The sequence below is a fragment of the Seriola aureovittata genome, chromosome 3, assembly GCF_021018895.1.
Source record: "Seriola aureovittata isolate HTS-2021-v1 ecotype China chromosome 3, ASM2101889v1, whole genome shotgun sequence".
NCBI classification, from domain to species: Eukaryota; Metazoa; Chordata; class Actinopteri; order Carangiformes; family Carangidae; genus Seriola; species Seriola aureovittata.
The window spans coordinates 4304351-4317770 of NC_079366.1; the positions used below are offsets into that span (position 1 = coordinate 4304351).

General features: G+C 42.6%; 1 protein-coding gene across 4 annotated transcripts in view; it reads right to left on the reverse strand.

Annotated features, from left to right (window-relative positions):
* Window positions 1–76: 76 nt before the first annotated feature.
* The window catches only part of LOC130165340 (potassium voltage-gated channel subfamily KQT member 5-like), a 115998-nt gene continuing 102654 nt past the window's right edge, over window positions 77–13420 (reverse strand). For 2 of the 4 annotated variants that reach the window (XM_056370548.1, XM_056370538.1), the window contains 6 exons: window positions 12364–12587; window positions 9861–9969; window positions 8232–8363; window positions 7802–7909; window positions 5585–5711; window positions 77–4898 (listed from right to left, as the gene is read on the reverse strand). In XM_056370548.1, the coding sequence (XP_056226523.1) occupies window positions 3600–4898; window positions 5585–5711; window positions 7802–7909; window positions 8232–8363; window positions 9861–9969; window positions 12364–12587 (1999 nt within the window). In that variant the 3' untranslated portion in view covers window positions 77–3599. The remainder of the gene's footprint in view (window positions 4899–5584; window positions 5712–7801; window positions 7910–8231; window positions 8364–9860; window positions 9970–12363; window positions 12588–13420) is intronic. The other 2 variants (XM_056370566.1, XM_056370557.1) reach the window with 1 other exon arrangement.

Below are 13420 nucleotides of genomic sequence, written 5' to 3' on the forward strand. Positions count from 1 at the left end.
TCTTTGTTCCTGTTATGATTGCGGAGTCCCAGACAATGGAAAGTTTCAGTGAAAGAAGATGGGAAAGCGAAAAAAGTCTTCGTAGAATTTCCTTTATTGATGAATGAGAATAAAAGTCCACTTGCATTTCATTACATTACAGGCTTCATAAATCTCAGATTATTACTAGTGTGTAAATATGTGCACATTTTTAAATAAATTAAAAGAAATGAGAGAATGGTAACATGTCAAATGCCTGTTTTACGCCCTGTAGCAAAACGCTCGCTGAATAAGAAAACTGTGTAATGCCTCAAGTTGGAACATTTACAGGGAGAGAAAATGGAGACAGTGCAACCATTTCTGTTCAGAGGAACCCAATGCGCTTCTCAGGAAATTGTAGATATGGAGATGAATATGTACCACAAAAGCAAGGCACCAATATACTGGATGTACTGCAGCTTTTTACTAGACCGCAGAGCTGGGATCTGTTTTTACTTTCACTGCAGTCAATTTGAACCATAAATAGTGATTTGTCTTGATGATGTGGCATTAACTCTCAGGTATAAATAGGTTTGGATATGACAACCCCTTCATGCAAAGTATATTTAAATATCTTAAGGAAAGTAAAATCCACTTCTTTAAAACAAACTGACCCAGGCCTCCTTCATATAATCTGGTTTTAAGTCTTAAGAATTTACTGATCTACTGCTAGCTACAGGTGATAATTCACCAGCGAGGCTTTGAATGCTTTATGAGTAGTTTCTACCTGCATTTGTGGTGCTGTCATTATTTTCCTACAACTTGAGAAAACCACTTAACCTTACCTGATGCACTTGATTCTTCACCATGCAACAGGGAGAGGAAGTTGGTCATTAGTCTATTCGATGTCACTGCTCGGCAGTTCGAGAAATAGATGTTCTGCTCATATTAATAATGAAATAAGCAATACATTCTGCAGTGAGACCATTTCATTCCATTGCAGCAAGCAAAAATAATCCAACATTACAGGTAAAAAAAAAAAAAAAGCAAAAAAAGCAAACATTGATTGTAATTTAAATAGCATACCTTCTTTTTAGGTAGAAACGGTGGTGAAAAGATAAATGTAATACAAAGTTAGATTTCTGAATATTTCTTTCATTGAGTCTGATTCTGAACCAATATGAAGTGCTTTGATAAGAAACAAATTAACATAAACTGTCCTTTAAACCAAGAAATGACATTCAAGATGTGTTTCAATCCACGGCTGTTGTCAGCTGGACACCGGTCGGTGTGTGAAGTAAGCAACAGCTGCTTCCTGTTCTCTCCTCTGGACTGTGCCTAAAATTCTCCACAGCATAATGGACATGTAATGTAACAGCTGCACAGCTGTGCGTGTAATGGGCATTCTTATCTGTACATGTGCATATACAGGTGTATACATGTGTGCATGTGCTTTCAACATGATGCACCTCATACCGGAGCTGACTTGGCACAAGTGGCTTCGGTAAGCATCCAGATATTTGGCAGCTACAGCAGCACTGACTGTCTGGTCTTTCCTGCTGTTCTCCTCAGTTACAGGTTATTATGTTTGGCAAAATAAGATACGCCAATTGAAAGTTTAACTGAAAGGGACCAATCCTGCGGTTTTGCATGTTTTAGCATATTTACTACAAATCACATGCTGTTTCATAAATTTGATATTGTTTGCAGTGTAATATAAACATCTGTTGGCAGAAACTTGTTTTAATTAATTTCTGTTAATGACTTCATTGTTATGGCATGCGAAGGACACTTGACAGAACTATCTGTGCTTAAACTGCAAAACTCCGATACTCCGAAATGCAAAACTGACAAAAATGATCTGACGTTCACTATTACTAATTACTCTGCTAATTCATTTACTGTATGGAAATGAATGAAAACCAGTGGATGCCGGAGACTGCAGAAAACGTTTTAAGTATAAATGAACTGTAGTTTAGGAGCTAAAACTTGCATGTTCACTGTTTCATGATGTGGTACCTTTTAAAGACTTGGGGCAACCAAAGTCAGTGGTTGAGGACAGTAATGAGATGTATTATTTTAGGATATAAACATAAGGAGTTAATTTGGTTTTCTGAAATGTTTTGGAAATAAAATAGGTATAGTGGCAAGAACAGAGAATGAAACATTTGGCAATAGTGAGCAGAGTTTCCCATACATTGATTTATTTGTGGTTGCCTGCCACAATATCAACATAGACCATCACATATTGATTTTCTTTAAAAAAAAAAAAAAAAAAAAAAAAAAAAACTATTCCAAATGGCTAAAATCTTATTTCATTAGAGCGGAGCTGTGCGCAGCCCATTGATTCGTTCAGGCGCTCCTTGCCCGGCTCTCTCTGTCTCACAAACACATTGACAACAGACCTGTCACCGTCGGACTGGCCATCGCACCGCATTGGTGGCTCAGTGGACCATCAAAAAATCCATAGTTCGTCTCTTGGCTGGTCCTCTCTGTATGCCTTTCATTTGAGGTGTGTATGAGAGCGTGTGCTGGGACTAGGCTCACTGGCCAATCACAATATGCAATAAGCCCTCACTGACCCAACCCGATCCCGAAAACTGAAAGAAGAACAAAGAACGCCATTGAAGTCTCTCGATGGAGAAGATGTTTCGTGCTTGATTGTTGAGCTTGATTTACCGACTGGCTCTGGTGGCAGAGAAAAAAATGGGAACGGTGTAGAATCTGACTGGTTGGAGATTAGCTTCTGATAGACAGTTCATCTAATCACCTACAAAGTATTTCTTGAAAGCGCCTGCCCTGAAACAGTTTCCAAACAAGCCTCCCCAGACGGTTCTGTGTGACAAACCATCTGGCACGTCACGTTAAAAGACTACAGCTCTCCTGAAATAAAGCTAAAACAGGGACTCCATCATCATTGTGACTTGGTTTTGTCCATCCATAAAACTCACCAATGCTATCTTCTAAATTCATTCTTTCAATATTGTAGTTCTCTACTGTGTAAAACCTCTACAGCTTCCACTCCTCTCTCTCTCTCCTGCTGTTACTACATCCATGGTTTGAACTTGCTGCAACCCTTCAACTCACTCGTGGACCTGCCTCTTCTTTTAAGCTGTGAGATTTTGCCTGCGAATGTTTAGAGTTTATGGGAAATGGTGTTCATTAAAGGCCACTAAAAAGGTAAATAAACAACGATATTAGATGTTAGGTGTCCACGTCTTCTGTGTAAACTGTATCTTGCTAATCTGAGTACCTAGGACTGAAAACATGCAGTGTTCATGCGGTGTCTCAAGGTCATATATCAACCAACTGTCTTAATGGGGCCAAGTTTAGTTGGTTTCACAGGTTTTTGGGGTCTGTGTTCTCTCTGCGTTCTTTTACAAGGCCCCATCTTTATCTCAGATGTGTCCATCATACTTTAAAACAAAGAGTGACTCGTGCAACGACATGTGATCAGCCTGTATGAAAATACTGTGATTCTTATCAAATGGTTCAAATGAAAATTGACAAAATAAAAAAAAAAAGAATAAAAAAAAAAAAGTACCCCTTGATACAGTCCCACTCTCCCGCTCCATCCAAAAAAGGATAAAATCCGTCTCCGTGAGGTGAGATTTACGTGCCTTCCAAATTTGTAGCTGGGTCTATTTTAGCCGTACGTGCGGCATGTTCAGCAATTCGGTGCTGCCTGCAGGGGGTGAGGATGGGTGGGCAGTGGCCGGGCTATGGTTAGAGCCCCGGGACCCTGCCCTGCCCCTCGTCCTCAGGAGCTCAGAGGAGTAGCGGTGGGACTCAGCAGTCCCCTGTGACAGGAAGCAAAATCCCTGTGCCTCTATGTCTCTGTCACTGATAAAGAGGTCCTCCTCACCCCATCCGCCTCCACCACTCCTGCCTACACCACCACCACCCCCTCCTCCCCCAGGATCTTGGCTACAGCTGTGGAAGCCAATGGGGGAGTCACTGCTTGTACTGGGACTTGGAGATGGCCTGCTGTAGGTGTGGTGGGAGTCCTGGACAGCCCCTGGAGGTGCCTGCATCAGGTCCTGCACTGACATGGACTTGCCCAAGCCTCGGTCCGTCTGCCTGGGGCCAGAGCAGCACCCCAGGGCTTGCGGCACCAGGGGCTCCAGCTCCAGGCTCATATGCCTCCTCCAGGAGCCCTCCTCCTTAGTGTTTAGCCTGCCATTGCTGTTGGTGCTGCTCTTTAGCTGCTGCCCGAGTCTTCCCAGCCCCAACCCAAGGCCTAGGTCCTCCCTGACACTGCTGTCCTCCATCTTTGTCCCTAGACCTCCACAAAAGTCCTCTATGTCAGGGGATGCCTCTGTGGACGTCACTTGCACCAAGTTGCTTGGGCCACCGCTTCGGCTGGGAGGGAGTGGTGGTGGAAGCCTCGGCAGCAGAGGAAAGCCTCTGTCTCCTACTCCTCCACCCACTCCACTGCTGATGCTATTTGGGGTGAGGATGGGCGGGGAGCTCCCCACGGCCTCATCAGTTCCACTTTCAGGCGTGGTGGCCTGAGCCTGGGTATGATGATGGTAGGGATGATGAGGATGATGATGGTGGTGGTGATGATGATGATGATGGGGCAGTGGTGATGGACTAAAAGAGGAAGAAGCAAGGCCTGAGGGAGATGTGGTAGAGGAGACATTGAGATTGAGGTTGAGCTCATTGGGTGGTGCCAGGATGAGGTGGAGTCCGCCCTGGGAAAGGTGGGAGTTGGCGGTGGAGTGTGTGACACAGCCACCAGGGGGAGGCGCTCCGCTGCTGCTGACCTGGGTGGAGCAGGACAAGTCCTTGCTGAAGACGGAGGAGTTGTAGTCAGAGGTCTGCTCCAGCTCAAACAGGGGCAGAGAAGAGAGCGTGAGGGCAGAAGACGAGCCTTTACGCAGAACCTGCCGATATATGTCGAGCAGGGAGTCGAGCTTCGACTCAATCGACTGGACCTGTGAGGAGAAAAGGGAAAGAGATAGAGTGTAGAGATATGACAGAAAGAAAAGCAAATTAGTGTGGAGGGTGGGTATTTTAAAGCCACTATGTAAAGTTTGGTATGTGATTATAAAAACTTTGAAATCGATATGCTGGTGGCGTAAGGAGGAATGCACATTATCAGAGAGTCTCCCCTGGAAGAAATTCATAGTATTACAGTCGAAAAGAGCAGAGTTTAGCAAAGTTACCGAAATTGTCGTACTCATAAAGTATGGAGTTGGACCTCTGTTTCGAGTATTTATGCTAAGCCAGGCTAACCACGTCGTGACTCCAGCTCTGTGCTTAATGTACACACACAGGATTAGCATTGATCTTCTCATGTGACATTTAGAAAGAAAGCAAATAAGCATATATCCCATAATTCCTTTAGGTTTTGGAATGAAAACTGAAGTGTTGGACCCTTTAAATCCTCATGAAATCACATAAGATTGAATACTTATTGATTGAACACTTATATTTAATACCAAAACTTATTACAGTCTTTAGCATACTGATACTATGATATATTACCTCACTATAAAGGCCTAGTTTAATTAACTGGCTTATGTTATTTGTCTCAGTTATCAGTTATAGGATGCTGCACTTCAATAGGAGAGGACCACTATAAGAGAACAAAACATAAAACAAGAAGCAACACACGGACCTGCCGCTCCACCTTACAGACGCGACCCAGCATGCTCATGTCCTCTAATATATCGCCATCAGACAGCAGCTTCTCTCGAATCTTCTTATCCAGAGGGATCTGGCCCTTCCCAAGGATTTGGTCCACTCTGGAACGCACACACACACACACACACACACACACACACACACACACACACACACACACACACACACACACACACACACACACACACACACAGCACATGCAAACACAATAAGACATTAATGATAAAAAGAAAAAGAGTGACGAAGTAGAAATCAACAAGGCAGCCGACAGAGAGGAAGGAAGATTGAAATAGCAACAGTTACCATGAGCCCACTTTCTTTTCCAACAAATACTGTACAAGCAAATGACAGGTTACACTTCCTCACTGGATTTGACAAGTAGTGTATGCAACATGAAACAATACTACCAATCATATAATAATGATATGTTACTAAATCTGTTTCTTGTTATTCAAACCGTTAACAAGAGGTTTGCTTTTTTCTGACTTGAGTAGAATCTTCTATTCTTTTTGCTTTTACAGCATATTATCCAAATTCAGTGTGTTTGTCTCTTACATAAACACTGTCCCTGCTCAATCCAGTGAGGTTCAGTAGAATCTGGTTAATAAAGTCTGTTAATCAGGACAGGTGTAAGCCAAGGCTTTGTCATGCAGTCATACCAGCACCAACGTTTTTGAGAAAATCAATGTTAAAAGCTTTGACAAGATCCTCCAACACCCACAAGACTTGCATCTGAAAATGTGTGTTTTCCTTGAATATGTGCTTTTATGCTTTCTTTGAATGAGTTTGCCCCTAGATATGGTCATAACAGGTGAAGACATTATCTCAAAAGGTGATTTGTGATTTCCATCTAAATGCAACACAAATTTTAACCAAATTTTCTGAAAATAAGCAACAAAAAATACAAATAAATCTCAATTTCAATCCACTACAGGTTTCTACAATTGCTCACTCACATTTCTCTATATTGAATTCACTTTTTTCAAAACTGTTCACCCAGTCAACACAACAATAAATCACTGCTTTGATAGAAAATGCATACAATCACCACATCTTTCAAAATTCATGAATTTTCTCACTCAAACTCAACCACCACAAAAAAACTTTTACCATGTTTACATACTAGTGTAAAAGTGAAACTAAACTTCTGCTTGATTTTCAGGAAGAGGAGAAGTGAGGCTGGATCCAGAAGTTTTACTTAATTGTATGAGATGACATTTCTTGCCCGGTCACAGACTGGTTTACAGCCTATCAGTGGATGGTGTCACTTTTCCTTCCACCTCACTCGGTGGAATCTTTGTGAAATCACTATGCCAAATACATACAGCCACTTGGATTTGGCATTGTTCTGGTACAAGAGATGATCTTGACATATGAATGAAGTAATGTGGTTGAATTAGTGCATTTTGGATGCGAGATTAACTCTGTTTCTTGGTTGAGTTCATGTACTCAGTGTAGAAAAAAGGGGCATTTGCAGTTGTAAACTGACTGTAATATTAGGAGTTGGGTGCAGTGAGAAAACCATGTTGGAGAAGAACAAGGTGCAAGGAGATGACCTAACTGAGTTCAGATTATTTTGTCAAAAAATTCTATACTTTGCTAGACCTGCCTCTTCCTGTCTGTTCAGCACCTCCTGCATGAGATAAACTGCATGCAGCAGTTTCAATGAACAATTGGCGACAGCAGGGGGCGCTGTTACAGCAGTGATGGCAGGTAAAAGTCACAGTTGCACTTAGAGAATTTAGTTTGTATGTGTGTGTGTGTGTGTGTGTGTGTGTGTGTGTGTGTGTGTGTGGTGTGTGTGTGTGTGTGTGTGTGTGTTATGGGAGGTGTTTCTGTATGATCTGTGTTAACATCAGGTTGCAACTTTGTGAGAGTGTCCCAGAATTCATCAGAGGAAAAGCTACAACCAGAGTCAATGTATTGTAGAGTTCTGTTAGTGTTCGGTTAGTGGATGACTGCACATCCAGGACAGACGTGTTAAGGAGCAATGGAGATGTGTGAGGAGAGGCTGTGGGATCATTTCACTTCTATCCTCAATCAGTTCAAAGAAGAAACTTCATACACGTTCTAAAATTGCAGTTTTCCTATTTTTGAGGACGAACGACCTCTTGAATTGACTGACTGAAGTGAACTGAACCCATGTGGCATGTGAGGGGTGGTGTGAAGGGGGGAGGGGGCATATTCTGACCCCTGAGTGGAGTTCTTTCTGCCCTGGCTGTAATAGAAAGGGAGGGAGGGGGAGGAAAAGGTCTTGGCTCTGCTGCTCAGGGGCTGTGGGCCTACAATCATGTCCAACCTGTGAGGGAAGCAAACACATGCACACACACACACATACAAACACACACATACATATGCACACATACACAATGTAAAAGACCAAACAGACACACATTAGCGTAATATATACCCATGCATTTATAAGGTATGAGTGCGGGTGCACACATAAATGCATATACACATACACACATACACACACATACACACACAGACACAGATGAATCAGTTACAGTGTGGTCAAACAGCCTTAGTTTGACAGCAAACACTTCAGCAATGAAAACTGTCAGCTGATGATGTCGTCATGCTGTGTGTGAGTGTGCGTGCTCTGTTGTTACTCCTACCTGGTCTGCAGGCTCTTGATGCGACACAGCATGTCCAGGTGACCGGCCGAGTACTGTTCAATCACATCCTTCACATCGTAAGGACGCAGCGTCTCCTTAAACTTTTTCTTGGCTACATGGAACTTCATAATCCTGCACAGAACGGCAGAGAAATTCACAGAACAGCCACAAGGGGGAGCTCTGATGCAGTCAGAACAGATGACTGGTGGTGACTACATCAACCTTAAATATTTCACAGACTGCAGCTAATGAAAACTCAGCAAACCTTTCCTTTGTTTTTCTGGTTTTTAAAAAGGCGCATAAAATGTGTCACTGCATGCCAACTACAACATTACCTTCACACTAATGCAAACAGTCACAACACCTGAGCAATCACTTCAGTGGACCTTAGAAAAACATCCAGTGAGGTAGTCCCCGGCTTTTTTTTTTTTAGCTGTGTGTGTGTGTGTGTGTGTGTGTGTGTCTAAAACTATTGCTGTGAAAAAAATTCTAAATTTATGCAACTGTGGAGCCTCAATGCTAAATTCAAGGGAATTTGGCTGAGAGTTTGAGTCCTTGTGGCGGGAGGAAGGGGCCGGCAAGGAGAGACAGCAATAAAACGGAGCCTTAAAATAGAGTGCAGGGAAACAATTCTTGAATGCAGCTGAATGAAACTATGGACTGGTTGCTGTCACTAGGACAAGTTAAAGGAGCTTTTTGTAAGTGTTGCTATCGCTACATAGTCGATGTTAGCATTAACGGCTGTTTACTTACCAGTCGTGCAGAGTGGTTCACCCATTGTTGCGTTTACAAAACAAAATATTAAAATACATCCCCTGAGTGGCGCTACTTCTTCAGGGCAGACCGGATGCTACAGTATTGAAAAGGGATGTGACAGGCAGGCCAGGCTGGGGCTAGCTGGTTAGCATGCTAACTTTAGTAGAAGAAAAGAACTGATAGAAACAGAAGAAAAACAAGAGAGCTTCTTTCCACCTCTGGAGACAACTCTTGGTGAATAAAGCAATAAAGTTTGATGCTGAACTTGCAACATTCTTCTAGACTGGTAAGTAAACAGCTGTAAATGCTAACGTTGGCTTTGTAGTAATAGCAGTGACTGCTTTGTTGTGACATCACAAAGTTACAGAAGTCCTGACGGCTCGTTTTAAGGCTCAGTTTCTGAATACAGGTTGTGTGCATTTCTGGGGACCTAGCGCTTTGATACTTTCACAGTATACCTAGACCTGCTTTATAATTTTAAAAAACATGGAAATCTCACTTTATATATATGGGACCTTTATGACTTCATTCTCACAGGTTCAACCCAAACTTACAGTTTCTGTTAAAACTGCGTCTGACTAAGACACACACTGTGTCCTTGTGACATGATCACCTTACATAGCTTCGCAGTGATAAAGCTCCCACAAACCATATTACCTCTCTCTCAACATTTTATCCAATCACATGCACCAAAAACGATCTAAAAATAAAAGAATCATCTTCCAGTCACTTTAATCCCCTGAGCTCATTCAATCAGGAGAGCTGCTGAGCGCCAGGGGGTTACAATCAAGGTTTGTTTGCATGCAACCTTGGCAGCAGAAAAATACAGTATTAAATGGATTGATGGAGGACATCTTGTTTCCTTTGCCTCACCTGACAGCTCTAATGACAGACTTGACTGAGGGCAGCAAGTCCTCCACTGAGATCTCACAGTGACAACCCTTCTCATCGAAGCCGTCCTCCCCTGTCATGTTGGAGTCTGCTGCTCAGGAGAGAGAACACAGAAAGGATTCAGATTTTGTTCCTTGAGCAGACCAATTTATGTCACCAACAGCATTTTACAGGAAAAAAAGATTACTGTGAGGCAGAGACTTTACTACTCTAAAACCCCAGTTTATATGCAGCCAGTTATGAGAATCCTCCTACCTGCGAAGAAGCATCTGATTTTATTATCAGTCTTCTCTGCATGGTTGTAGAACAGGGAAGTTTTAACTTTCTTGATTATTGTATCACTTGCAAATCACAATCTTAGCAGCATTTCAGTATTTAAACTAATTGTTGCCAGAAGCAATGATGAAATTCATAAATCCATGTCACTTTCTTATGCATTGTTATATGATGCTCAAGAAAACTTTAGGGCTGCATTATTAGATTTCTGGTGAGAGAATGTGTTGGCAAACAGTTGCCCATTCACATCCAGCTCACAACGAGCCACATAGCCATTCATTTGGAGTCGTGTTTGTGTTCACTTGATGAATAAGGACGGTGAATGATACCGGGAGCCTGAAAACCAAAACAATGAGTGTGAAGACCCTTGCTAATGGTAAATGATAATTCTCTATGGGTTCATCACTACAAGCGAACCCTTCCCAGTTAACAAAATGAAACTTCTGGCCCAACATATGCCTGGGTCCTCGGCCCAAGTCCTGCCCATATCCTTCCACACCTGGGCAGATTCGGGCTGTTTTCCTCTGGTATTGGCTGGAAAATTTTCTATAGCATCTGACAATCACACTGTATATGGCCCAGATTCGGGCTGCAGAACCGGGTGTATACTGGTCCAGAATAAAACAAGCATATGACCCAAGTGTGGGCCAGATTTATTTTTGCTATCTGGGTTTTATGTAATAATATTATATGTGTTAGTGCTGCTTTAAGAAACTTAAATTAAGGGTGTCGCAAAGCTGAAATCTAGCTGCATGAACTGCGTTACTCTTAATTTTGTTAAGTAAAAAGGTTAACTGATTTTTCTCAAGATCTGATGACATTGATATTGGGGATTAATCAGGTTGCAATAGGGCAAAATACACTGACTGAATTTGACTGGAATGAAGTTGACTGATCTGATAGACTGAGAGAAAAACAGTTTTGAGCTGCTGTCTAAAGAACAGGCCTCTGGTGTGCCTGCAGATATATTACTAACAGTGCAACTTTGTGACAGCTCTGTTTATGGGCCTCCTGAGTTACAACACCTGTGGACTGCAGAGTCTAGCTACTTGTTCTGTTGAACCAAATATTGCAAATTACCTTGGTAAGTATCACTTAATAGTGCACAGCATGTATGTGCTCAAGTGTTGTGTGATACACTAAGTCAAACCTGCTGATTATTAAGACAGAAATAGACTTGGTTTGAGTCACCAGATGAAAATGTTAAACAGGGCTGATTAATAATTTCCTCCATTAAATACAACAAACATTTTCCACTAAAAACACCTCTCGTTTCACTTCTAATTAAGCCATAATGAAAGGAAAACATTTCCAATCCTCTACCATCTCATTCAACATGTCAGTGAACGATCAGATAGAGCGTGGCAAACCAGCCAACCAGTATGGTTTTGGCTAGCTTGGTCATTGATTCCTCTCCACCAACAGGCCACAGCCAGCTGGCGGGCTCTGACACCCCATATGGCTGCTGGAGCTCAAACACCCCCACCCTCCATCAATCCACCACTCAACCCACAAACACCAACTGGCTGTTACCCAGGAGGGCCTGCCAGGCCGGCACTGCTAGGCCAAAGAAAGGAAGTGAAAGCAACCATTAGCATTCCTCCACTCGGCTGCTTGAATTAGTGGGTAAAACCAGTTCTGGTGGGTTTTACGGTCGGCCAATAAGCGTCATTTCAATACATGTAGTGAAACTGCTTGGACTTAAAGGAATGGTTCAACATTTTTGAAATAAAAAAAACCCATTGCGTTCTTGTTGACAGTTTGATTGATGCCACTTTCATTTCTAGCTGTTAAGTATGAAGCTGCAGCCATGAAGGGGCTACCTGAGCTAGCATACAGTCTGGGAGCAGGGGAAACAGCTTGCCCAGCTGGTTTTTACACTTGGACAAACTTGTACAAAGCAAACCAGAGCAGCATGTTAATTGGTGAGTTTAAGAGGTGCTTATAGGTGGAACATTTTAACCTTTAATCAGAGCTAAGACAGCTAGTCCTCCCTGCTTCCAGTCTTTTCTGAATGGACAGACATAAGTGGTATTGATCTTCTCAGCAAGATACTGAGTACATGTATTTTATCAAAATTTTGAAAAATTCCTTTAAGATATTTTCAAATATGATTTTTGGATTTTCTTTGCACTTAAGATGCATCAAAACACTATTTATCGTCTCATAAATTCTACTTCACTCTTAACGGCAGGACGGAGTCACTTACCATCAGTGGTGGAGCGGGATTGGCTCTTAAGGCGGAGTGAAGGTCTGAAGCGCGTGCGGTCATTGAAGCTCCAGCTCTTCTGTACCTTAGCCGGGCTGGTGCCCTCTGTTCCGGCCTCAGCCACCGGTGACCGCCGGTCATTCACAGAAGACGTCTGCCTGTTCTTGATGCTCTGACCTCGGGGGCTTGCCATCCTCACCCGCTCCTTGAAGCTCAACTTCTGGCTGTGGAGTGAAGTTGGGATGAATAATGGTCCAGAGGGCGAGTTGGAGTGAGAGGGATAAGAAGGGAGAGGTGTAGTGAAGAGGTGGAATGACAGACAGATAAAGATTTGTTAATGATATAAGTTTCAGAACAACAATATAAATTATCAAAAGCTTTTGGCAAAATGCATTTTCCTTGCAAGATTTAACCACATGGAAAACCATCATCCAGAACTTTACCTACCAATACAAGGATGAACAGCTGCAGCACAAGATGGAGAAAGACCAACATGCATTGCAGCATTAAAGCATTACAAAAATGCAAGCTCGGGTTAGGTATGATGCTTCAGCTGTGTGTTTGAGTTGTGCCTGGATGTGTGCATCTACAGTGGGGTCCAACAGTCTGAGACCACTTTTGGACCCACTGTATAACAGCTACAGTATCTCGTTCTCTGTGACCAGTTAGTGAGCATGTTGCCTACAGCAACAGTCCCATTGTTGTATCAAATGGTTATATGTTGTTATAGTTGATTTTTCTGATATCATATGTCACTTTACCATACACAACAGAAAATCTTCATTTAAAGGATTTATTGCACCTTGGTTAAAGTGTCACGACAGGGCGGAGTAATGGAAGAAAATAATTGGTAATTACTTTGTGGAAAGTGAATGACCAGGACGATGAGAAGTCAGGAGGTGGATGATTATGTGTTTGTGCAGCTGCAACGACTGCATGCAAAGGCAGTGCACAGGCAACAGGCATGGCTCATCTAAATGCAGTCACTGAAGTGGTCCTCTATCCTGTATGTTGGAGTGAACATGTACAGTTCTACTTCAAAGGATCGGGCAGGTGA